Here is a 24995-nt window from a genome sequence, read left to right on the forward strand (position 1 = left end):
ACAGTCTAGTTGCTCTTTCAATGTTGCTTCCTTTTTTGTAGGGAAAAAATATCCCCCAGCAGCAGAATTCATCCCTTTCCCTTTGTAAAATACCTCCTTGATTTGACTGCATTATATTTCACATGCAGAACAAAGTTTGGGCTTTTCAGAACTCAGTGGCCTCACCAATTGCAACCGTTCCTGCCGAAAGGAAGAGGTTGGTGGGAGAACAACTTCAGCTTTGTGGGTGGCTTCCTCTGGAGCACAGAATTGTGGGTTGAAATGCAAGACTCAGGTGGTGGCCTGGATACCATCACAGCAGGGAAGATTGAGGAATGCTGGGAAAGAACTGCACAGAAGATCCTGGATGAAAGCATGCTTAATTCAGATGTGCAGTGCCAGCATTTCAGGCAGTTCCGCTACCAGGATCCCAAGGGGCCCCGGGAGGTTTGCAACCGACTCCATAGCCTTTGTCACCGGTGGCTCAAACCAGAGCAACATACAAAAAGACAGATTATGGATCTGGTTATCCTGGAGCAGTTCCTGACCATCCTGCCACCGGAGATTGAGAGCTGGGTCAGAGAATGTGGAGCAGAGAGCAGTTCGCAGGCAGTGGCCCTGGCAGAAGGTTTCCTCCTGAGCCAAGCAGAGGACAGGAAGCAGGAAGAGCAGAAGGTGAGAGAGTTTCATTCTTGCCTAAGATTAATTAGTTTTATTTATTTGGTCTTTATTTATTAGTTTGTTCTTAACATAAAAATTTGATACCCCATCTTTCTGTGAATGCTCAAGGCATCGCATAGCAATAATTAAGAACAAACTAAGACAATAATAGTTAAGGCTGATTACTGAATAATGTGAGTATAGATGAATGGGGATGTCTCCTAAATCTCAAAAAAACATTTTTAGTAGTATTACTTCATTAGGCAGCTCACCATTAAGTCATGCTGCAATTATTTTCATCCTAAGTTAAAAAAGAACCTGTTTAAATATTCATATTTGCCTGACAGAGAAGAACACTATCTTATTGGTTGAGCTGATTATGACATCTGTCCTGCTCAACCTTCTTCATTATCCCTTGCAGTATGTCAATATTAAAGCTTGTTTTATAACTCAAAAACCCCTCCCCTCTCTCCTCCCCCACCTCATCAAACTTCTATATGACATGCCAGTACAGAGGGAATATATTTTTATTTGATTTTTCTCCGCTTTAAAAAGGGTGGTGGGTGGGGGTAAATGTGTGGATAATGGAGTGGGAGCAAAGAATGGCTGGTCAGTCTTCCCTGTCTGTTTATCTTTAGCCCTGGAAACAACTGAGAAGGGCTTTTCTCAGGGCTAGGCAGATAGGATCGACTGAGTTCCAAGCTTGTGTGTGGCTTGTTTTGTGCTGATTCATTAAAATGACTGGGAAAGGATTTGTAAAAGGAAATGTAGGAAATCTACCACACGTAGTTTCTTTCATGATGGCATGCTTCTTCTCTGGCAATGAAGATTACATAGGGGTGGAGATGAGGGCAGTGAAGATTGCAAGATTAGCATTATAACTAGTTCTGTATTTCAACAATCTCCCCTCCCCTCCATCACCTTCTTATATGTATTCTTGTCAGTATAGTAGAAAAAATATTTTCATTTGATTTTTCTCCCCCTATATTTTAAAAAAGGAAGTGGCTGTATGGAGAAGGGAAGGGGAGCAAACAGTGACTGGAGCTTTCCCAGACAGCGACTTTACTTTGGGAGAGTGGGTATGTGTTCACATATCGGCCAGATTTACCCTGAAGTCCGTTTGAAATATCAGACAGCACTCCATACACACTTCAGGTTTCCCCCTGCGTATTGCAGTTATTTTATTTATTTATTTATTTATTTATTTGATTTATATACCGCCCTTCCAAATGGCTCAGTTGAGCCCGATTTATGTCCAGGGTTAATTTTTTGTCTGTTTATTTGGGCAAATTTGAACTCGCGATAAGCCTTGCAGTGAACTTGCACTAAAGCCTGCTGTTTGGGAAAACTCCTGGTTAGTATCCTCTGATCTTTTTATCTTTAACTGTGGAAACAGCTGAAAAGGGCTTCTGTCATTGCTGCTGAAATCTGTCCCCCCACAACCACTGAAGGAGAAATGTCTTGAAAATAAAGGGCAACCATTACACATCAATGGTTAAACTCATGGCCCTGAGGCCTGTTCCCCTATCACATAGGCCTCAACTTCTTAGTCGTGACTGCTTCTGACAGTGGCTTTTTCCTTCATTTGGCTTCATTTGCCCATCCCTTCTCTGCACTGTTGTTCCCTTTTTTAAAAGGGGGGAAATCAGATTAAAATATGCATACAAATAACAAAATTGGAAGATACTAAACATTTTCTGTTGGTTGGTTGTGCCGTTGAGTCGGTGTTGATTCCTGGCGACCACAGAGCCATGTGGTTTTCTTGGTAGAATACAGGAGGGGTTTATACCATTGCCATCTCCCACGCAATATGAGAACCTTTCAGCTCTGTACCAACACTGAAATGGTTCTGACACACAAACAACATGGATTTCTTAGCACATCTATCCATGCTTCCCATTGCCTTTTCTCCATAGGTACATGCGCAATTTTTTTCCAGTGTAGTTACGCTTGTGTGTTATGTTGTTATGCTTGTAGTGGTTCCTGTATTCACTGCCACCATTTATCTTTGTAGTCCTTTCTTGTGAAAGCTATTGCCCTTAATAGCCATGGGGTATTAGAAAGTCCAAGTGTGAGTGTGAGTATGTATGGATGGATGTACTGTTTCACAAAGAAAAAAATAAAACTGAACAAAAGTTGATCCTTCCCAAGACACATACAGTTCAAAGCACAACCATAGTTTACTACGTCTCATTTTGCCAGCCTCAACCTTGGCAGTTAATTTCCAACTGACTCTACTTCCTGGGTTCTGAGATCCATGGAACTCTCCCTGTCAATCCCAGCACCTAGCGACGGTTGCCATGCTCACCTCACTAACCCTCAGACCAAGCAGCATATAAACACTTAAACAATTTTTAACCAGTGAGTTCTTCATGGTGCTCTTGCATAATCATACTATATACCTCTCGTGCCTTCTAGATTTTTCAAAATCATGGTTGATTTGGGTCAGATTATTACAAGATAACTTCACTCACTGATCAGGACTCAAAGACAGACAGACAGTTGTGATGTCATAGCACAGCCAACATGGTTGCTGCCTGTTTTGAGGGACGTGGTCAAATGGAAACTTCCAGCCTTGATTTCAGCTAATAATAATAAAACCCAATGAACAGGTGACTTGTAATCGCTGAGGCACTTCACACAATCAGTGTGAAGCACCAGATGGGGTTTGTGTGGGGAGAGCAGGCTTAGCCCGCTCTTCCCACACACAAACAGTTGCTTGTTGCTGGGTGGCCGCATCAGCTGCCCAGACAACCAGCTGCTCCAGTCAGGCGCTCCCATGCCCGGCCGTGGCTCCGTTTGGAGCTCTGGGGGAGGGGGACCACCACCGTGCAGCACTCCAGCCCCTGGAGCTCAGTGTAAGTGCGTGGTGCTTTCTTGGGATCCCTCTCCCCCCACCCCATTAACCTCCCCCCCACCTTGCTCCGTTAATCTCGTTTAGGGGTAGGGGTTTTTAGGCAGGCTAGCTGGTAGAGAACCACCGGGCTCACCTGTGAGCCCGGTCATTCTCACGATTGCTCAAAATCGGGCTGGGCTCCCATAGCCTGGTTTTGAGCAATCGTGTGAATAGCTTCACTTTCTGGAGACAAGCGAAGGATACAATCTTTTTAGGGAACATCCCCATTTTCTACAGTTGCCCAGATTTCTCTCAAAGTTCTTCTAAGTGGATAATTCCTGACCTCCTTCCCTCTATCCACCCACCTTTGATTTTCCCAGTCTTTTTCTAATCCCTCCTCTGTATTCCTTGCCTGGGATTTTTCTTGGTGTTTCAGGTGCAGAGGCGGTTAGCAGAAGTTAGTCCTGGTTTTTTTGAGGCAGAGAAGGATCTATTAGACACCAGACAAAGGTCACTTTTCAGAGGGCGCTCTCAGGAGGCTGACGGAGATGCCACTTTACTGGGTAAGGATTATTGGATCATGGGTCTGTTTGGTCTTCCTCTTTCTGGTATGCCTAAAATGCATGGGCTGCTTCTGTGTTGCCTTGAGTCTATTCGTGGGAGACTCTTGCATCCATTTTATCCCACATAAACCTGGCAGTCTTCTTATATTCAACAATTTAACACATTTATAAGTCTAAATCAGGGATTCTCATACTCGGGTCCTCAGGTGTTATTGGACTTCAACTCCCATAATCCCCAGCCTCAGTGGCCTTTGCTTGAGGATTATGGGAGCTGAAGTCCAATAACACCTGAGGACCCAAGTTTGAGAATCACTGGTCTAAATCAATACCTTGATTTCTCCCCAGGAATCACTGGAGAGGTTATCTTTTTCTTCCTGCAACAAGAAGCAAGATTGAAAATTTGCACAAAGGGTAAATGACCCTTTGACCACTTTTGTCTCTCCTGTAGGCTGTGGAATAACACTGGCAATGTCAACAGGGTCACCTCCCCTGGATGGTGGTGAAGAAAAGGCTTCTATACAGCCAGATCAGGTAGGAGAGGGAGCATTGAGGAGATGGGCAGGGGGCTACCTGAAATACATCTCTTTCCCCCTTTACTTCTGCCACACCTGCCCACTAGGAAGTAGGGATGTGCCCAAATTGTTTCAGCGCCGCATTAGAGAGGTGCCAAAATGATTTGGGCAGCAGGGGGTGAGCGGTAGCTTTAAGAAGGAGGTCCTTACCTGCTCCGCTGCTGTTCCGGTCATGGCACTATCCTTCACAAATGGCTGTGCATGGACGCATTGCAGTGGCATGAACATGGTCGCGCTCAGCGGCCATGTGTGTGCTGCCACCGTGACACAGCCTCATGTAGCCTTTTGGGAAGGACAGCACCGCAACCAGAACAGCAGCAGGGTGGTGGAGGAGCAGGTAAGGACCTGTGTGCCTCCTTAAAGCTACTGCTCTCCACACACTTCCCCTCCGACCCCGGCTACCACTCTCCACCGCACACCCTGGCTGCCCGAAACAATTCAGGCACATCCCTACTGATGCGAAGGCATCAGTCCTTCACATTCATAGGAAGCGGCCATATACTGAGTCAGACCATTGGTCCATCTAGCTCAGTATGGTCTATACAGACCGGCAGCAGCTTCTCCAAGGTTGCAGGCAGGAATTTTCTCTCAGGCCTATCTTGGAGATGCCAGGGAGGGAACTTGGAACCTAGATGCTCTTCCCAGAGCGGCTCCATCCCCTGAGGGGAATATCTTATAGCGCTCACACTTCTAGTCTCCCATTCATATGTGGACCCTGGTGGACCCTGCTTAGCTAAGGGGACAAGTCATGCTTGCTACCACAAGACCAGCTCTCCTCTCCATTTATCATAAGAACATAAGAACAGCCCTGCTGGATCAGGCCCAAGGCCCATATAGTCCAGCATCCTGTTTCGCACAGTGGCCCACCAGATGCCACTGGAAGCCACAGACAGGAGTTGAGGGCGTGCCCTCTCTCCTGCCATTACTCCCCTGCAACTGGTACTCAGAGGCATCCTGCCTTTGAGGCTGGAGGTGGCCCACAGCCCTCTGACTAGTAGCCATTGATAGACCTCTCCTCCATGAAGTCATCCAGACCCCTCTTAAAGCCATCCAGGTTGTTGGCTGTCACCACATCCTGTGGCAGAGAGTTCCACAAGTGGATCACGCGTTGTTGAAGAAGTACTTCCGTTTGTTGGTCCTAGACCTCCTGGCAATCAACTTCATGGAGTGACCCCTGGTTCTAGTGTTGTGTGAGAGGGAAAAGAATTTCTCTCTCTCCACTTTCTCCACACCATGCATGATTTTATAGACCTCTATCATGTCTCCCCGCAGTCGTCTTTTTTCTAAACTAAAAAGCCCCAGGTGTTGTAGTCTTGCCTCATAAGGTGCTCTAGGCTCCTGATCATCTTGGTTGCCCTCTTCTGTACCTTCTCCAGTTCAACAATGTCCTTTTTAAGATGTGGTGACCAGAATTGTACGCAGTACTCCAAGTGTGGTCGCACCATAGTTTTGTATAAGGGCATTATAATATTAGCCGTTTTATTTTCAATCCCCTTCCTAATGATCCGTAGCATGGAATTGGCCTTTTTCACAGCTGCCGCACATTGAGTCAACACTTTCAACGAGCTGTCCACCACGAGCCCAAGATCTCTCTCCTGGTCAGTCACCGGCAGCTCGGATCCCATCAGCATATACTTGAAGCTGGGGTTTTTCGTCCCAATGTGCATCACTTTACACTTGCTAATATTGAACCGCATTTGCCATTTTGTCACCCATTTCCCCAGTTTGGAGAGATCCTTTTGGAGCTGCTCACAATCCGTTTTGGATTTCTCTACCCGGAAGAGTTTGGTATCATTTGCAAATTTGGCCACATCGCTACTTACCCCTGCTTCTAGATCATTGATATAAATTAAAAAGCACTGGTCCCAGTACAGATCCCTGGGGGACCCCACTTCTTACGTCCCTCCATTGTGAAAACTCTCCATTTATACCTACCCTCTGTTTCCTGTCTTTCAACCAGTTAGCAATCCACACATGTACTTGTCCCCTTATCCCATGACTGCTAAGTTTCCTCAGGAGTCTTTGATGAGGAACTTTGTCAAAAGCTTTTTGGAAGTCCAGGTATACGATGTCAACGGGATCACCTTGATCCACACACTCGTTGACACTCTCAAAGAAGTCCAAAAGGTTGGTGAGGCAAGATTTACCTTTGCGGAAGCCATGCTGGCTCACTCCCAGCAGGGCCTGTTCTTCTAGGTGCTTTACAATTTTATCCTTGAGGATGCTTTCCATCAATTTGCCTGGAACAGACGTTAGGCTAACCGGCCTGTAATTTCCCGGATCGCCCCTGGATCCCTTTTGGATCATTTCCCTGGATCATCCACACAAATGTGCCTGCAACGAGAAAAACTGCTTTGCTATCTGTGAGCTGAATATGTTTTCTTCTTTCAGAGTCCCGTGTCATTTGAGGAGGTGGCTGTGCATTTCACTGAGGAAGAGTGGACTCTGCTGGACCCAAACCAAAGAGCCCTGCACAGAGAAATAATGGAAGAGACTTGTCAGAATGTGGCCTTTCTGGGTAAGGCACCTTCTTTCTCCAGAAATGGCTGCTGCTTCTTTCTTTATCACTACTCAACATCCCCTTTTGGTCAATTCTTTAGGCAGGACTGTGGGGTCTTTCCACTGGGTGAGGGAACACTTGCCAGCAGCCCTTGGTTGGACTTGCATGAGATGGCCTTAGACGTGGATATGAGGGGCTTCCTCTTGGCTTGCCTTTGCCCTTCTCTGTGTCTGAGCACTGCTTGGTTCTTTTCCAAGACTGGCTTTCCCAAATGCAGTTCAAGTCAAGCAGGGAGAGCAAGCAGATGCACTCTGGCACTGGACTTCAAGTGGTAGGCCAACACCCACCGCCTATTTGGGAATTGTGAGGGGATACTTTGGCAGCTGGCAGCTTTGTTCCAGAGGAATGATTTGGAGGTGAATGGATGAAGGTGAGCAGGAGGGGTGGGCTACAGCAGAATCATGCCCCAAAGCATAAACACCTTTAGTATGGAGAATGGGCTGGGATGGCTGTGGTGGTGCCTCTTATGAGAACCTTTGGGGATCTGATTGACACACTTTTCTAAGCTGCCATATACTGAGTCAGACCATTGGTCTATCTAGCTCAGTATTGTCTTCACAGACTGGCAGCGGCTTCTCCAAGGTTGCAGGCAGGAATCTCTCTCAGCCCTATCTTGGAGAAGCCAGGGAGGAAAATTGAAACCTTCTGCTCTTCCCAGAGCAGCTCCATCCCCTGAGGGGAATCTCTTACACAGTGCTCACACTTCTAGTCTCCCATTCATATGCAACCAGGGTGGACCCTGCTTAGCTAAGGGGACAAGTCATGCTTGCTACCACAAGACCAGCTCTCACATAAGCTGTGAAAGACCAGCTATAAAAGAGAAACAAATGGACAATGGTTGGACCACATTCTGAGGAAAATGTCCTCAGACAGGATTGATTTATTCACCATACAAATAAGTGAAGCTGCTGCTGATCCTTTTAGCTGAATATGGTCTGCAGTGACTGGCAGTGGCCTTGCTGCTGGGTCCCATGCACAACACCTCCAGATCCTGCTCCCAATATCCTTATAGTTGGGGCTTAAGCCTGGGACTACCTGCATGCTCCTCCCATGCAGTATGGGGAAGTCTGTGCTAGTATGTCTGTTTTGTTGATTTAATTCTCCTATTCTTCCCGTCCTCCAATGGGTTTTGAGCAGCAATGGTGGAGTTACTCTATTTTCTGAGAAACAACCCTGTGTGGAAAGCTTGGCTAAGAGGTGTAGTGACTGGACAAAGCTGACAATTCAACTTAATGACTGAGTGGCTAAACATGGATTTCCATAGTCCACCACTCTCTACCACACCAGGCTTCATTTAATGCCAATCACTGCGCACTGTTTGAAACGTGTTGAGATCTATCTCTTGTTCCAAAGTCAAGTTTTTCAATTTGAATATCATTTAATTGGGCTTACTGCCTGATCTCAGGCTCTGTATTTTGTCCTGCAATCCATTCATGGTTTCATTCTCTTTCTCTGTATTCCAGCAGGTGATGGGCGGAAGATCAAGAATGAGGAAGAACCATACAGGGCATTAGAGGAAAGAGTGGGATATATAGAGGAAGCAGAACAGAGAAAGGAAACTGAAGTAAAACAGGAAAAGAGGCATGAATCCTCTGCTCTTCATGCTGGTGACTGTGCAGAAACCCCAAACATAGATGTAAAAAATGAAACATGGAAGCATCTTCCATGTGAGAAAAGCTTCAGTTATGAATTGGCAGATAATCTTCATTGGAGAACCAATAACGAGGAGATGCTAATAAAGTGCTTGGAGTGTGAAAAGAGCTTCAGTTGCAGCTCAGCTCTTAGAGAACACCAAAGAATACACACAGGAGAGAAACCATTTAAATGCTTGGAATGTGGAAAGAACTTTAGTCGAAGCTCCAATCTTACACAACATCAACGAATTCATACAGCAGAGAAACCATATAAATGTTTAGAGTGTGGAAAGAGCTTCAGCTGGAACTCAGATCTTAGGAGACATCGAAGAATTCACACAGGAGAGAAACCATTTAAATGCTTGGAGTGTGGAAGGAGCTTCAACCAGAGTAAACACCTCAACGTACATCAAAGAATTCACACAGGAGAGAAACCATATACATGCTTGGAATGTGGAAAGAGCTTTACTCAGAACTCAGATCTTATGCGACATCAGAGAATTCACACAGGCGAGAAACCATCTAAACAGAGGAGGCTGACTTATACGGGCAGGGGGGGCAGCTTCCCTCCTATTCTTCCAGCGCCTTCATTTCCCCCCCAACTTCTGTTTTTCTGTTAAGCAAGTGTGCGATCTCAGTTGTTAATACCAGCAGGATCTGCCTTGCAGATTGCAGCAAAAGGCTCCAATCTGCCCTAGGCAGTAGATACCAGTTAGCATGAGGTCTTACTCTCATTCTGGGCAGAGGAGCCACAAGGAGCCAGACAAGAGGTGGGAGCTAGCCGCTGGGCTCGTCTGCTTCAGGAAAAATAAAAAGAATCATCTTGTTTGGTGTGTGTGAGTGAGCTAGTCTTTCGCCCCTGCTTGAAAAACTGTGTGTGTGTGTGTGTGTCTCTACTCTATTTCAAAGCCATTAAGTCTGTTCAACCAAGTATTTGTGGGTGGGTTGAAGGGCTAGAGAGCTCTTACCCCAGTAGAAGCAGATGATCAGAATCTCTGTTTGGATTACCAAGTCCAGCATTGTTGAAATCAGGAGCTGCAAGCATGGAAATTCTTCTGAGGCCTAGCTGGCCATCCCAACTTACTTTGTACTCCCAGTAAACTGGAAAGCCTCACTGCATCAGCAGTTGTCCTCTAACTGGCCACAAAGGCAGACCCAGCCCTGCCGAAGCAGCTACAGGATCAGAGAGTATACTTTGCAGAATGGCACATCCATGGAAAGCAGCCCCTGTAGCCACAGCTCTCTATTGTTTCCAGGCCTGCTAGGTCCCAGTTGCTGAGTACAAGAGATAAGTGGAGAGGAGAGCTGGTCTTGTGGTAGCAAGCATGACTTGTCCCCATAGCTAAGCAGGGTCTGCCCTGGTTGCATAGGAATGGGAGACTTGATGTGTGAGCACTGCAAGATATTCCCCTCAGGGGATGAAGCCGCTCTGGGAAGAGCAGAAGGTTTCAAGTTCCCTCCCTGGCTTCTCCAAGATAGGGCTGAGAGAGATTCCTGCCTGCAACCTTGGAGAAGCCGCTGCCAGTCTGTGAAGACAATACTGAGCTAGATAGACCAATGGTCTGACTCAGTATATGGCAGTTTCCTGTGTCCCTAAGTGGAGCCCCACAGACAGAAATGCAAGGTAGGAGAGCTCTCTTCTCCTACCTTAGTTAAGAGCAGGGTACAAAAGGAGGGCTATCCTGCTTTGAGCAACCTGGGTTGGAGGGATTTTTGTGAGTTCACGCAATCATGCAAACCAAATCCTACCCTCATGTTGATGATTGTGTGAACAGCCTAGTGTGTGTGTGTGTGTGTGTGTGTGTGTGTGTGTGTGTGTGTGTGTGAGAGAGAGAGAGAGAGAGAGAGAGAGAGAGAGATTCTCCCCCAGAAGTCAGTTGGATGGGTGGGTGGGTACAGTTGGAGACCATGTTTTTCCTTCCCACTTCTGCCTGGAACCATGTGTGTTCACGCATGTGAGCAAAATTCTTCTCCTCTTGGAAAGCACCCCCAGGTCTGTTTCATTTTAAGACTTTTTTTTCCTGTGGCTTTCAAGCACTTGGGGAAGGAGGCAGGTGACTGGCATTTGGAGGAAGCACTTTGTCTTGTAGAGATGCACCACGCAGATTTCATGAGGGACATCACTAGCAAGTACATGGGGAAGGTACATCTTTATATTTTCTGCCTGGATGCACCCGTCTTCAGCCTAATCTCCAGCTGAAAGACCAAGGCAAAGTGTGGGTGCATGGAACCTCATTTGTTAAGTCCGTGTAATAGACAAGATTGAGCAAAGTCTTTAAACCTTATAAGGTGCAGAAGTTAGGATGGGCTGCTTTTAACTAGCTATTTCCACACTTTTTAGAGCATGTTTAAAGCATCTTAACTCATCTTAACTCAAGGTTTTTGATTATTAGAGGGCTCTTACCCATATTGGCTAAGTGGAGTCTTCATTTTCATAGGCAGAATACTTCTGAAATAGAAGCTCCTTGTTGAAAAGCAGTCTGCCACCTCCTTGGGTGTACTTGCAAGGCTCCCTGTCATTTCACCTGCCTTTGCAAGTCTGTTTGCTACCTTGCTGCTGACTCATATTCTGTCAAAATCTGTTTTGCCATCTAGTGTGCCCATGTAAGGCTTCCCCACCACTTTCCTCAGTGGAGAGAGAAAACAAATGCCCATAAAAGTGAAAAGGAGAAGGGAACGTTTCTTTAAATATAGAAGTGTCAGAGTGCCCCTGATCTCTCTTTATCAAATAGCTAGGTTTAGAACCAGCGAGCTTCTCTTCAGAACTTGCCAGGAAGTTACGCCTCCCAGCGCTGGCTTCAGAACCCTCAGTGGCCCAAATTATTGATCTGTGCCCCTAGGTCACTTGTCTCTGTTATTATAGGGACTTTGGTGGCTAGTAACTCAGGAGGTACTAAACAGATTCTTTTTGAAACTACACAAGCATCTGTAGCTAGGGCTGTGAAAGGCCTCTGTCTGAAGCCCTCAAGACTGTGTTAATTGAAGTAGTCCAGTCTGAGCAAGATAGACCAATGGTTTGATGTAATATAAGATGACTTCTTATGTCTCCTAATTAATTATCTTTTGTTCAGAGGCTGTTGCAGAGGAGCAGTGGTGGGAGAGGGGGGGTATGTCTTCATATCTAGCTTTTGGGCTTCCTAAGGGCATCTGGTGGGCTGCTGTGGAAAACAAGATGGTGGACTAAATAGGCCTTGAGCATAATTTAAAAAGGCCGGTTAGGGTTTTTATGTTTATCAAAGCTCAAAATCTGAAACAATGTCTTATCCAATTAAATACCATCTTCCACCAGTAGAACCTTGAATGTGTATCCTACATATGCTTGTTACAAATATTCAATAAATTAATTAATTAAAACAAAAACAACTCTCCATGTATTTCATCACGTATGCTTTCCCTGCCCACGTTTGGGCTCCCTGACCAGTGGCTGCCCTTCATCCTCTGATATAGAAAAGCCTTCAGATGCAGGTCCAATTCTGATAGTCTGTCTCTGTCTTGTTTCTTCCAGCTATCCTGTCTCTAGGTTCTCTTCTCTGTGTTTCAAACTCTCTTCCTCCCCACTTACTAAGCCTTCCTGCCAACAGTTCCTTCACTTCCACACAAAGAAATCATTGCCCACATTCTGGTACAACAACGATACCATAACAGATATTTACATACCACTTCTCAACAAAATTCCCAAAGCAGTTTACATAGAGAAATAAAATAATGTGGTGCTAACACATTCACTTATTATTTCAGTTTAGTGTACAATTTTTCACCTGATGATCACAATGCCATTTACAAATGTAATGAAAGCAATTAGACAACATTACAATCACAGTGAGAGAGGAAAACAAGCTATACACTTAAAATAATGAGATGGATAGATATGCCACATAGAAACAGAAAATCATTTCTATCTCCATGCGCACAGTGTGAGGAGCAATGGTAAAAACCAAAAATTTAACACCCTGGGTCCTGTTAATTTGATCCAAAGGCTCAGGTAAATAATATTTTTAATATTTTAGCCTATGAAAGATCAGCAGAGAGGTAGCAGTACTGGGCTCAACCAGGTAGGTATTCCACTTGTGCTGAATTTGGGAATAGCAACAGAGAAGGCTCTACCCGATGTACTCCACAGTCTCTTGCTTCTTGGCAATTTGGCATGCAGAGCAGAATTTCCCCAGATGGTCTTGTAAGGCAAACAGATTTATTTTGGCCTGAGCAGTCAGTTAGTTAGTTATAAGTTTATTCAGTCATTGACCAGCAAACTGAGCATTTAGAATGCTTGAGAACATTCTCAGATGTCACAACAGCTCAGCCAAGGGGGCTTGCCAAAGACAGGCATTTTACTTTATGAAGAATATACCTATAACTATTCCCAAATATGTATTTGCTTTTAATTCAGTCTGGATGACAAGAGAGTGGCAGGACTCTACGTGGAGGCGATGTTTAGAGGGGAGCCCCAGTCAAAACCACTGCGGACGGCATGCTCAAATGAGCACAAATCATAACTGATCCAGCCTAACTTCTTTTTAAAAAGGTTTTATCTTTAGAGTTGCAAAGGTTTAGCACATTTCTGGTTTATGACTGACATGATGTGCAGCGTCTGCCTCCCTAATTCTGCACTGTGGGACTCCTACAGACTTCAAATGCAGTGTTGCGCAAAAGTTGCACAAAAGTGGCAGTTGCGCAAGCAGCACTTCTTACTGCTTTTCCCATTCCAGACATTTGTGCAACACCAAAGCTGCCTTTGAAGTTTGCAGGAGCCTCACAGTGCAGCGCTACAAAGCTGTAATCCTCTCTAATAAAAGGCTTGGTGTCCATCCGTGGACAACCAAGCGTCTGTCCGTGCCTCCCTTGGCCGTTCTGGGCATGCGCGGAGCGCATGCCCTGAACAGGCCGATGCAGAAACGGACACAGGGACCAGGCAGCCCTCTTGGTTGCTTCGCCCGGCCATGGAAAGGCCAGAAGCGGCCGCCGCGAAGCCAGGGAAGAGGCGGCGAGGGAAATTGGCCGAGGCGGCGGCAGAGCCGCCGCCTCAGCCGGAGGAGACGGAGACCGGCCCGGGGAGACGGAGACCGGGGACGGACCGGAGCATGGATGCGACCGTGAAGGACCCGGCCCGGCCACGGAGCCTGGCAGCGGCCCGTCCGTAGACCGCCCGGCTGGTGATTGGGTCTCTGAAGAAAGGGCAGGGAGGGAGGGAAAGATGGAGGAGGGAGCCCGCCGGGTGGGCAGGAAAGAAAGGCGAGCGGCGGAACTCTCCCCTACTAGCGCCCATTATTTAAACGGTCTTGAAAACACTAGTAATGCATATTATGGCAGCCTATGAAAATACTTCTGAAAATCAGTGGGGAAAGATTAGCTCAAACCTCTGAGAAAGACATATCTCCCACCCCCACTACACTCAGCCCAAGTCATTCTACTGGCTGGAGTCAGGATGCTGGCGCTGGACCTGATATACAGGATGAGGATGTATAACAAAGATGACAGGAGGGGGAGACAAATGTAAAGGAGGGACCCCTGCCAGTTGGGCAACAGCCTGCTCTTCACTCTTCTCCTCCTGCCTCTCCCAAGAAGGAGGTGGGAGGGCAGGGGGCAGAGCCCATCTTCATTTTTTGTCCACTCCAACCTTGCTACGCTCCTGCTGATTCAATTCTGTTATCTTTGCAGGTCAGCCTGTTCCCCTTACTCTGAAATGTTCCCTTTTATTATCTGCAGCATTTCTCCCTGGCCATAGCATCCAGCCACAAATGCCATCCATCTCAAGCAGATGATCGACTAGTTTAGGCAGTTGGTGTTTTTCAGAATCAACCACCGCTGGCTGTAACCTTATGACTGCACACTTGCTTTATACATAGTAGACCAAAACTAGCTGCTGCTTTCTTCCATACTTCCCTTGCTTCCTACTGGACGAATTGCTGGATATGTTTGCAGACATCATGGGATATTTGCAAATAGTGGCTGAGATATAGACTAAGTTACTCAGGGGTACTACACAGGGATTCCTCTAAGGGACTCGAGAGGATTGCTGGTCTTGTGGTAGCAAGCATGACTTGTCCCCTTAACTAAGCAAGGTCCACCCTGGTTGCATATGAATGGGAGACTTGATGTGTGAGCACTGTAAGATATTCCCCTTAGGGGAAGAGCATCTAGGTTCCAAGTTCCCTCCCTGGCATCATCTCCAAGCTAGGGTTGAGTGAGATTCCTGCCTGCAACCTTGGAGAAGCTGCTGCCAGTCTATGTAAACAATACTGAGCTAGATAGACCAATGGTCTGACCCAGTATACGGCAGCTTCCTATGTCCCCTATGACTACTTAATTTGAATAGGGCTTCCCTCAAGTACTTAATTTGAATAGGGCTTCCATCGAGCCAAAATGTTGGCCATTTTAAGTAGCAGCACAAGAGAATGTTGGCAAATGAGCAGCTTCTGTGAGGAAAATGAATGATTTTCTCTTTCCTCTCAGGAGAACTCATTGTTGTGCAGGCAAAGAGGGAGAAGACAGAGGTCAGGGAAACTGTGGAAAGATTGTCCAGGAGGCAGGATGACTAAGTAATGGTGGGCTCAGAAGAAAGTGGACTGAAGGAAGGTGAGGGCCTAAAGGCATGCTGCTTTAATGTATAACAAATTTAGGCTGGTGCCACAAATCTGCTTTTTCTGAGGTAAATAGCTGCTGGCAAGGCCCATTCAGGATCAAGGCTCCCCACAGCTCCTATGTATCCAACTTAGGCCCCCCAGCTGTTTTTGAACTACAACTCCCATAATCCCCAGCCATAGTGGCCAATAGCCAGGGATGATGGGAGTTGTAGGCCAACAACTGCAGGAAAGCTGAAGTTGAGCAGCCCTCCTTTTGTCATCATTGGGTGTGAGGGAAGAGGCTATCCAAATCAGGCCTGCTGTGAGGGGAAAGCCCTCCCCCCTGACTGCCATAGTCCTGATCTAAACCCCAACAGCCAAGCAGAATAAAACTTCATGTTTATCATATCACATATTTTGGTCCTGCGAGAATCAGGGAGTTGGGGAAACCTGCAGGGGCCAGGTGTGGAGTCAAAGCAATGGTGGAAACCCTCATATGCTTTTCAAAGTTTGCAAAGCGGTTTACATAGAAAAATAAATAAATATTAATAAATGTTAAATTTTAACAATTTGTGTTTTTTCCAAGCACCCTTGACTTTTACCCCACTCTTCTCCTATTCCCCATCTGTTGAGATGTCTTAAAATAACCTCTTGTGCTTAAAGCTTATGAAGCACCCATGCTAACTAAATATGCCCCCATATATTTCCTACAATATGAATAATATTTAACATTCTATCCCACATGGCAAGACTTAGAATAGACAAAGAACCTGCTGGGTTTCAACAAGAATTGTTCTTTTATTATTTGCTAACTTGGCAAAGAGGCACCTTTTAAGGTGGTGATTCTCTTTATTTAGCAGGGGGAGAGTCACTGGCCCTCTCCACCCCCAGCACAGTACCTCCAATGACTGTTGCTGGTGTCTATCTTATGTTTCTGTTTAGATTGTGAGCCCTCTGGGGACAGGGATCCATCTTATTTATTTATTATTTCTCTGTGTAAACCGCCCTGAGCCATTTTTGGAAGGGCGGTATAGAAATCGAATAAATAAATAAAAATAATATAATTACATTGTCTCTGGCACTGTGTGGGCTCCTGTCTTTGTTTCTGAGTCACTGGTGACCACCGACCCCCAGCGTCTGCTAACCTGACTTCAGTTACAGGTGGTTTTTTTTGGGGGGGGGGGGAGAGAATTTAAAAGGACTTTTCAAAAAGGATGGGAGGAAGGGACTGGAAAGGCTAAACATCATAACACCTTATCCATTTCCCATGGAGTTGTAATCCAATGAGGCAATTGTATTTCTCCCTTTCTCTTTCAGTCTAACCCACCTCATAGGGCTGCCAGCTGTTGTGAGAATAAAAACGAGCTATTCCTGTTTGCAACACCCTGAGGCTCTACACACGATCCATGCGTAGAGCCTATCTGGGCTTTGCAGGGAGAGCGAGCTTAGCCCACTCTCCCCACAGATGAGCAGGGAGCTCGCCCTGGGTGGCCAGATCAGCCGCCCGCACGACTACTGGCTCTGTTACAGAGCTGGTAAAGGCAGCGGACATCGGGGGCTGCCTGGCCCCTTGAAGTCCCAGCACTCACTCCGCTAACCTCATTTAAGGTGGGGAGAATTAAGTGGGCTAACTGCCGGGAGCCACACAGCTCCCAGTGGTTCTCATGACCTCTCAAAAGCGGGCTGGGCTCCCACAGTCATGTGAATAGCCTCCCTGAGTTTCTTGTAGAAACAAAGCTACATAAATACAATATTTGAGAGAATTTTAGGTGTTTAAAATGCTGTTCTAAGGCTGATCCTTTTATCCTAAACAAAGTAAACCTAAACATATTTCTATCTTGTGCACATTTAAGTATGGGGGAACTCATCAAACCCATGTAGCTCATTCCAATTTGGGTCACGGAGGACAGCTCACTGAAAATGTGTAGCAGTTGTAAAGTAGGCTAGTTCCATATTAGAGCCCATTAGGAAAGAGGCTGAAAATAAAACTGACAATATGGTAATTTCCTTATATAAATCTATGGTGAGACCACACTTTGAACAACATGTCCAGTTCTGGACACTGCACTATCAGAAACATTATTGTAGACCCAGACAGGATCAACCAAAATGGTCAGGGGCAGGGCCACATTATGACATGCTGAGCTATGACAAGCTTTAAAAGGCCCTATAGCACTACAGATATACATATATTTAATCTAACAAAAAGGACAAAGAAAATAGAAATAAACTTTATTTTTCTATATGTAGCTGACAAATATGCAAAGATGCAATATTTTGTTTATTTTGTAATTTCTCTAAAAAATAAAATATACAGATAAAAAAACCTTTTAATGTACAGAAACATAAGAGCAGTTACACAGTTCAGGATTACTAAACTGAAACAGGCACAATATCTGTTTGCATAACACATTACATTTAAAACATTTTCTTTTGTGGGTTTTTTGTACTTATTTTATTCATTCAATCAGTGTTTTGTGTTTGGGCAGTCATTTTGTATTCACAGGCTCCTCATAATGTGAGGCCCTAAGCTGTAGCTTATTTTGCTCGTGCATAAATCCAGCACTGATCAGGGGGTTAGAGCCACTGCCCTATGAAGAGAGACTACAGCATTTGGGCCTTTTTAGTTTAGAAAGGTGGGTAAGGAGAGGGACATGATAGAGGTGTATAAAATTATGCATGGTGTGGTTCAAGTGCATAGAGAGAAGTTATACTCCCTCTCTCATAATATTACAATTTTAGACCCTAGGGTCATCCATTGAAGCTAAATGCTGGGAAATGCAGGATAGAGAAAATAATGTACTTCTTTACACAATGAAGTTATTCACACAATCAAAAACTGTGTTCTACTCAGGTCTGGGAGCTGCGTGTGCTCCCAGTTTTTGGTTGTGTGGAAGCAAGGTAGGAGAAAAAGCTACCCAGATTTTCCTCCTACCTTGCTTCAACCAAATTTGGAGTGTGGCTATGGACCCCACTCACCAAATAAAATATCTCCAGCTGAAAGATGTAGAGGCTATTCTCACGACCAGAGGCGTACCTAGGAAAAACAGCGCCTAGGGCAAGCACTGAAATTGCGCCCCCCCCCCAATATCTGACACCCATCTTTCAGATAACTTCACCATAATATCAGCTCAAAAAGTAAAAGTCAAGCTTATTAATCTTTTAATTAAAAAAATTATTGCACTACCTGAAAATTATAACTGCACCTTACTTGCTTTCACTGATGCAAATTGCTGAAGCAGCACAGATACAGCCTCCTTCAGAGAGCAGGAATCACACCTATCAGCTATTCAGAGAGGTACTGGAGACTGGATGTAGTCCTTACACTCGCTGATCAGCATGTTCATTGCATTCCAAATCCAGAATTGCGTATTAGCAACCTTCCTGCTGCCCCCACCCCCCAGCTGCTATCTGCCAGCAAGCAGTAACATTCACATTTTTTATATCCCGTTCTTCCTCCAAGGAGCCCAGAACAGTGTACAGACTTAAGTTTCTCCGCACAACAACCCTGTGAAGTAGGTTAGGCTAAGAGAGAAGTGACTGGCCCAGAGTCACCCAGCAAGTCTCATGGCTGAATGGGGATTTGAACTCGGGTCTTCCCTGGTCCTAGTCCAGCACTCTAACCATTATCAAGGCAGTGTGTGCACACCTGCATTCAGAGTGGGGCCTTACAGCCTCAGCGCCTCCTCCAAAACACAAGTCAGCCTATATGCACATACAGCTACAACATGCAATAAAACAAACAAAAAACCTACTCCATCTTAAGAGTAAGATACACAAAATGAGCAGGCAGGGCTATTGCTGGGGAATCTCAAGGTTAGGGCACAGAAGAGAGAGAAACTAATAAATTAATTCATAAGGGGTACACTTATGAACAATTCTGGAATGTTAATCAAACTGTCCCCTCCTTTCCCCTTCCAATAAATCAGAGCAAACAACAACATCCATGTGCCCATGAGCTGCTGGAAGGGCAAGCCAGCACAGCTAAGTGCCTACTCCCCTCCCCTCCCCTCCAACAACAGAGCACAGAGCAAAGCCCACCCAAAGAAAGGAAAATTGGATTTGAGCGGGATGGGGAGAGGGTTTGTTTGTTTGTTTTTCTATATACCGCCCAAACTTTCATCTGGGCAGTTAACATAAAAACAATTAAAACACATATAAAAGTTAAAACAATGCAACAATTTAAAAACAGCCATAAAAATTAAAGACAGACAATTTTTTAAAGCTGGGAAAGCTTGGGTGAAAAGATGGGTTTTCAGGTGTTTTTTATAAATTGCCAGAGATGGCAATTTTATTAATAATAAACACATTTCTACTATGGGCTTTGTTTGGTCTTTGCCTAATTCCCTTGGGTTGAGAATAAATGTTGAAGAGAATGAAAGGAACAGAAAAATACATAACAGGTGCTGTCTTTAAATCTAAAATGATCCCTCACTAGTAGCCATCACATGCTGGAAAATCTCAGGCCAGGGGACTGCTTAGTCTGCATTCTCATGACTTAGGACAAGTCAGTTGTGCACCTGACAAATGCTACTTATACAGCCAATTATTTTCACTCTTCATTACTGCATGAATATCAAATGGTTATGTGCCACAACACCTTCCTTATAATGAATCTGACTTAGAACCAAGTTAAATAGAATTTAATGCAATTTCCAATTTTCATAGGTAAGGCCTGAAATTTAACTGGGTAATCCTGAGCAGTTTTATGATCACACATGAGATCTTAGATCCTCACGAAAGGAGCTGTTCCTTACATAAGACATTCCCAGCCCGCTCACACCTATCCTCCTAACTAGAATAAAATAGCTACAGTGAGCCAACATGATCCATTCACCAAATAACTTAAAGAACACACCTTGGATTGAAGAGCTGCTTTCACACAGCTGCCCTCAAATCGAGAGTCCAAAATATCTCCAAGAATAGAAGCTAATAGAAACTTTTTGGAGTCCCAAAAAAGACCAGAAGTAAACAACAAACTGGAACCTCAACCAAAAACCAGGATGCAAACGTATTGTAACATAAAGGTTAAGTTTGTGCCGTCGAGTCGGTGTTTTTGACTCCTGGCAACCACAGAGCCACGTGGTTGTCTTTGGTAGAATACACAGGAGGGGTTCACTATTGCCATCTCCTGTGCAGTGTTTCAGCACCTTTCTATATCGCTGCTACCCAATATAGGAGTTTCCCATATCCTGGGAAACACACCAGTGGGGAGTCGAACCAACAGCCTCCTGCTCTCTAGTTGCTTCCCCACTGTGCCATTAATGGTTCAAGTGACTCCAAATACAAATAGTAACCATACTTTTTTTTATTTATTTAACATATTTTTATACCACCCACTACCAAAGTCTCTAAGCAGTTTACAGCTATAAAAACATATTAAAAGATCAAATTAAAATAACCATGAAAACTATCATATACATACATATAAAACATATGTGATGAGTTTTCTGGATAATGACTCTCTTCTATGGTTTATCAAACATACAACAATTTTGTTAATACTAATACATTAGTCTTACTAATACATAATACATTAGTAATACTAATACTAACACAAAATTTTGTTAATACTAATACATAGAAAAACTCAAGTGAAAAATAGGGACATATAAGATTGCCAGAGTGAAAATTGACCCAGATGAATCTACAGTTCAAAGTAGAAAACATATTTTGCTGAATTCTTCAGCTTAATAAGAAAACTCTTTCAAAATCAAAGAAATCACTCATGGCAAATTTGCACTAGGACCTCCCAACTACCTAAGAACTAAATTCTTCTGCCAACATTGTGCCCATAGATCAGAAAATTGTTTTTAGCTTCCATATTGTATATATTAAGGAATCTCATTCTACAGAACACAAAGGACAAGAAATACAAGGCCAGAAATCCCATACATACTTCAGAGTAAGTTATGTTGTAGTCAGTGCAATTTATTCTCAGGGAAACATGCATAAGTTTGAGCTACACTGACCTGAAAGTCACCAAAGGATCTTCAAACAAAGCCATAGAAATAGCTTAATTAGAATGTATCAGGACTCTTTAGAGCTCTAGGCCACACACCCTTTACATGTGATATGTCACATGATGATATCACATGCAAAGGGGGTGTGGCCTCAAGGTATAAATCGCCGGAGCGAGCTCTTCCGTCTCATTTCAGGGCAGCTTGATGCCTGAAAGTGTCTATTTTCTCTTTCTCTCCCTTTCTGGGAGGAAGAGAAAGAGGAATAGACGCTTTCAGGCAGTAAATGCTCCCTGAAATTAATGCAAAAGTAAGTGCTCATGGAGGCTCCTGGGGGCGTGTGCCCCATCCGGACTCAAAGAGGATGGCAAGGGGTGTGTGTGCGATTTAAAAAACAATTTTTTAAATCAACTGTGGTGGTTGGGGTGGGGCCGGGCATAGCAGGCACTTGGCGCCCCTCTGCAACTGGCGCCCAGGGCATGTGCCCTGCCTGCCCCACCCTGGTTACGCCTCTGCTCACGACCAGGAGAAACTGGGCTAAGGGAGCCTAGCCCAGTTTCTCCTGGTCATGTGCTGCAACGGGAGCCATACGGCTCCTGCCAGCAAATCTCCATAAATGCCCCCCCATGAGGTTAGTGGCGCACACACTCCACAGCGACTCACAAGGAGACCCCCATCAGTGGTCATGGGAGGCATTCTGGGACTTCTGGGGCCAACTGGCCCCCAATCCCCACCGCTCCTACCGGCTCTATGACGAAGCCGGGAACCGTGTGGGCGGCCAATCCGGTCGCCCAGGGCTAAGCGCCTGCTCGTGTGTGGGGAGAGCCTGCTAAGCCCACTCTCTGTGTAGAGCCTCAAAGGCACAGTGTGGGTCCAGGGAACCTCATTTGTAAAGCCTATACTGTACAAAATCTTTGCAGCTTATATAGTGCAGTAGTTAAGATGGGCATATTACTGCATTTCTGTACTTAGAGCATAACTGAAAATATAAAGCAACTTAACTCTTATCTTAAACCAAAGTTTTTTGGATTACTGAACTGAAGCTCCTTCCCTGTGTGGCTTGTTTGCTGGAAAAGATTTGAATACCAAAAGATTTATCTTTCCAGACACCAAACATGTATATCCACCCTTATATATATATCCACAAACATGTATATCGAGCCCCTGGTGGCGCAGTGGTAAAACTGCCGCCCTGTAACCAGAAGGTTACAAGTTCGATCCTGACCAGGGGCTCAAGGTTGACTCAGCCTTCCATCCTTCCGAGGTCGGTAAAATGAGTACCCAGAATGTTGGGGGCAATATGCTAAATCATTGTAAACTGCTTAGAGAGCTCCAGCTATAGAGCGGTATATAAATGTAAGTGCTATTGCTATTGCTATTGCTTACCTGGTAGGCCAATGTGTGAAACTGGATGCTGGACTTAGATAAGCCTTGGGCCTGATCCTGAAGGGCTGTTCTTATGTTCTTACCTTTCTGAATTCTTTCATGTTGTATAAAATTTGAGCTCTGACTGGAACTCCTCTCAGACTCCAGATATTCCATTCATCCATTCATTTGATTTCTATACCGCCCTTCCAAAAATGACTTAGGGTGGTTTACACAGAGAAATAACAAATAAATAAGATGGATTCCTGTCCTCAAAGGGCTCACAGTTTTAAAAGAAACATAAGATAGACACCAGCAACAGTCACTGGAGGTACTGTGCTGGGGGTGGATAGGGCCAGTTACTCTCCCCCTGCTAAATAAAGAGGGAATAAAAATTTAAAGTTTCTTTCCTATGTAAATTCTGGGATATTTCATAAGAGACAGCTGAAGCTGTTCCCACACTCCAATAGGACTGTGCGCCTTGGAAAAAGGTGAATTATAATGTTGAAATTCCAGGCCCCCACTACCAGGACCAAGTATACATCAGAGCCAGTATGACGATGCATTATCAAGCCTTATGGGTAATTGTAGAAGGTATATGTATGGAGTATATTCAATGGATGCAACAGAGATTAAGTTCAAGTCTTTGAAGAAAGTCCTATATTTATTTATAGTCCTTCACGATGAAGCAAATGAGAAAAAAGCTGGTATCTAGACAACTTTTCAAGGACTATTTTGATTACACCCTGGAATATTTGAATATGCCTATCTAAGTTTTACTTTTTAAAAGCTTGAAATAAGGAGTAAAGCTTATTATTCATCTATATATGGGAGACCCACGAAGCTTTCTATGAAACTAACACTCCGTTTGGAGTGATTTTTACTGAAGGAATTTATTTCATTGGGTCCATGCAAAAAGTTCAGCTTCTCCTTCTACATCATTGCATTTTCTAGAGTTCATCTTTATCTATTCATGGCATATTTGTGATAGGCTTCACTGCTTTCAACTCTCCTCCAACATCGGAAGGATTTTTCCACCTAATTATGGACTTTTATTCTTTGGACACTGGAATACTCATCAATACTTATGTATAGCTTCTATATGGTTTTTGGATTATATTGTTTATACTCATATATACTTTTGTTTATATTTAATTATCTTGCAATTTATGTTTCTTATATTAAGTATATTGATAATCCAAATTATTCTTTGTGACTTTAAACTTATAAAATCCATTTTGAGCAAGGTTAATATGTTTTAGTATTAACTACTCTACACTAACTACTCTAAAACGAAAATAATCCGATTTAGTTCTAAACCTAAGAATTTTAGATGGGTAATAAAAGGTCAGCAGATAGAACAGACCCAATATAAATATCTGGGTGTGACATTCCGTTACAATAGCTCATCTACACATGTTAAGATGACTGCCAATACTGCTTCCTCGTCTGTTGTTCTGAGATTTTTTTCTGCACACAGGGAGATTATCACATACCAGCTGCCATTAAATTATTTGAGTACAACCAATTGCTCAAATGTTGTATGGGGCTCAGCTTGGCCCGTTTAAAGATTGTTTGCTTCTTGAAAGGATGCAAATGTCATTCTTAAGATATTTATCTGGTGTATCTAGAAGTACACCCAACTCAGTGATTTGTCAGGAAGCAGGCCTAATTAAAATTGAAGCAAGGTTGTCAGCTATTAATTATTGGCTTAAAATTCACCGCAATCCATTGGGACTGATAATTAAGTACCTATTGATTGATCCACACCCCAGATGGATTCTTACCATTTTGGAGAAACTTACCTCCATGGGTTTAAATCCGCCTGCTCTACTAGAGTTAGGATTAATTGGTGCAAAGAAGGCAGTACGGAGAAGATTTGAAGATATTGAACTGCAATCTGAAAAGGCTCTTTTGCCTAACTATTATTCACCATTAAAAACGAGAGAAGGGTTTGCCCCAGCTTGTTATTTTTACTCTATATCTGTTAATACATATATGTGGGCTTTTTCGAGAGCTCACTTTAATGCGATTCCTTCAGCTCTTGTAGAAGGAAGATATCAGCACCTTCCTTTACAAGATAGAAAATGTCCCTCCGGTGACATAGAAACTAGAGCACATATTTTGCTCCACTGCAAGCTCTATCATGAGGTTAGACAACGATTGATCTCCCCGTTGATACACAGATTGGGAGGGTCATCTGATGAGGCTCTTGTAAAGTTTCTTTTGTCAGATCTGGATGATGCAGTATCTTATGTTACAGCTAAATTCTGTTATATCATCAGTTGTAGAAGATCGATGCGTTT

General features: G+C 44.2%; 1 protein-coding gene and 1 long non-coding RNA gene across 2 annotated transcripts; both read left to right on the forward strand.

Annotated features, from left to right (window-relative positions):
• The first annotated feature begins 261 nt into the window (after positions 1 to 261).
• LOC128347519 (zinc finger protein with KRAB and SCAN domains 8-like) lies at positions 262 to 9630 on the forward strand. Its single transcript, XM_053302418.1, has 5 exons — positions 262 to 654; positions 3912 to 4038; positions 4487 to 4569; positions 7002 to 7128; positions 8634 to 9630. Exons 1-5 carry the CDS (start codon positions 262 to 264, stop codon positions 9422 to 9424), a joined length of 1521 nt encoding a protein of 506 aa, XP_053158393.1. The 3' UTR covers positions 9425 to 9630.
• Positions 9631 to 14355: 4725 nt separating this feature from the next.
• On the forward strand, positions 14356 to 24866 carry LOC128347612 (uncharacterized). The gene is made up of 3 exons (XR_008317613.1): positions 14356 to 14459; positions 15255 to 15377; positions 23364 to 24866. It is a non-coding gene; the product is annotated as an uncharacterized LOC128347612 (long non-coding RNA).
• The last annotated feature ends 129 nt before the right edge of the window (positions 24867 to 24995 follow it).

The sequence above is a fragment of the Hemicordylus capensis genome, chromosome 2, assembly GCF_027244095.1.
Source record: "Hemicordylus capensis ecotype Gifberg chromosome 2, rHemCap1.1.pri, whole genome shotgun sequence".
NCBI classification, from domain to species: domain Eukaryota; kingdom Metazoa; phylum Chordata; class Lepidosauria; order Squamata; family Cordylidae; genus Hemicordylus; species Hemicordylus capensis.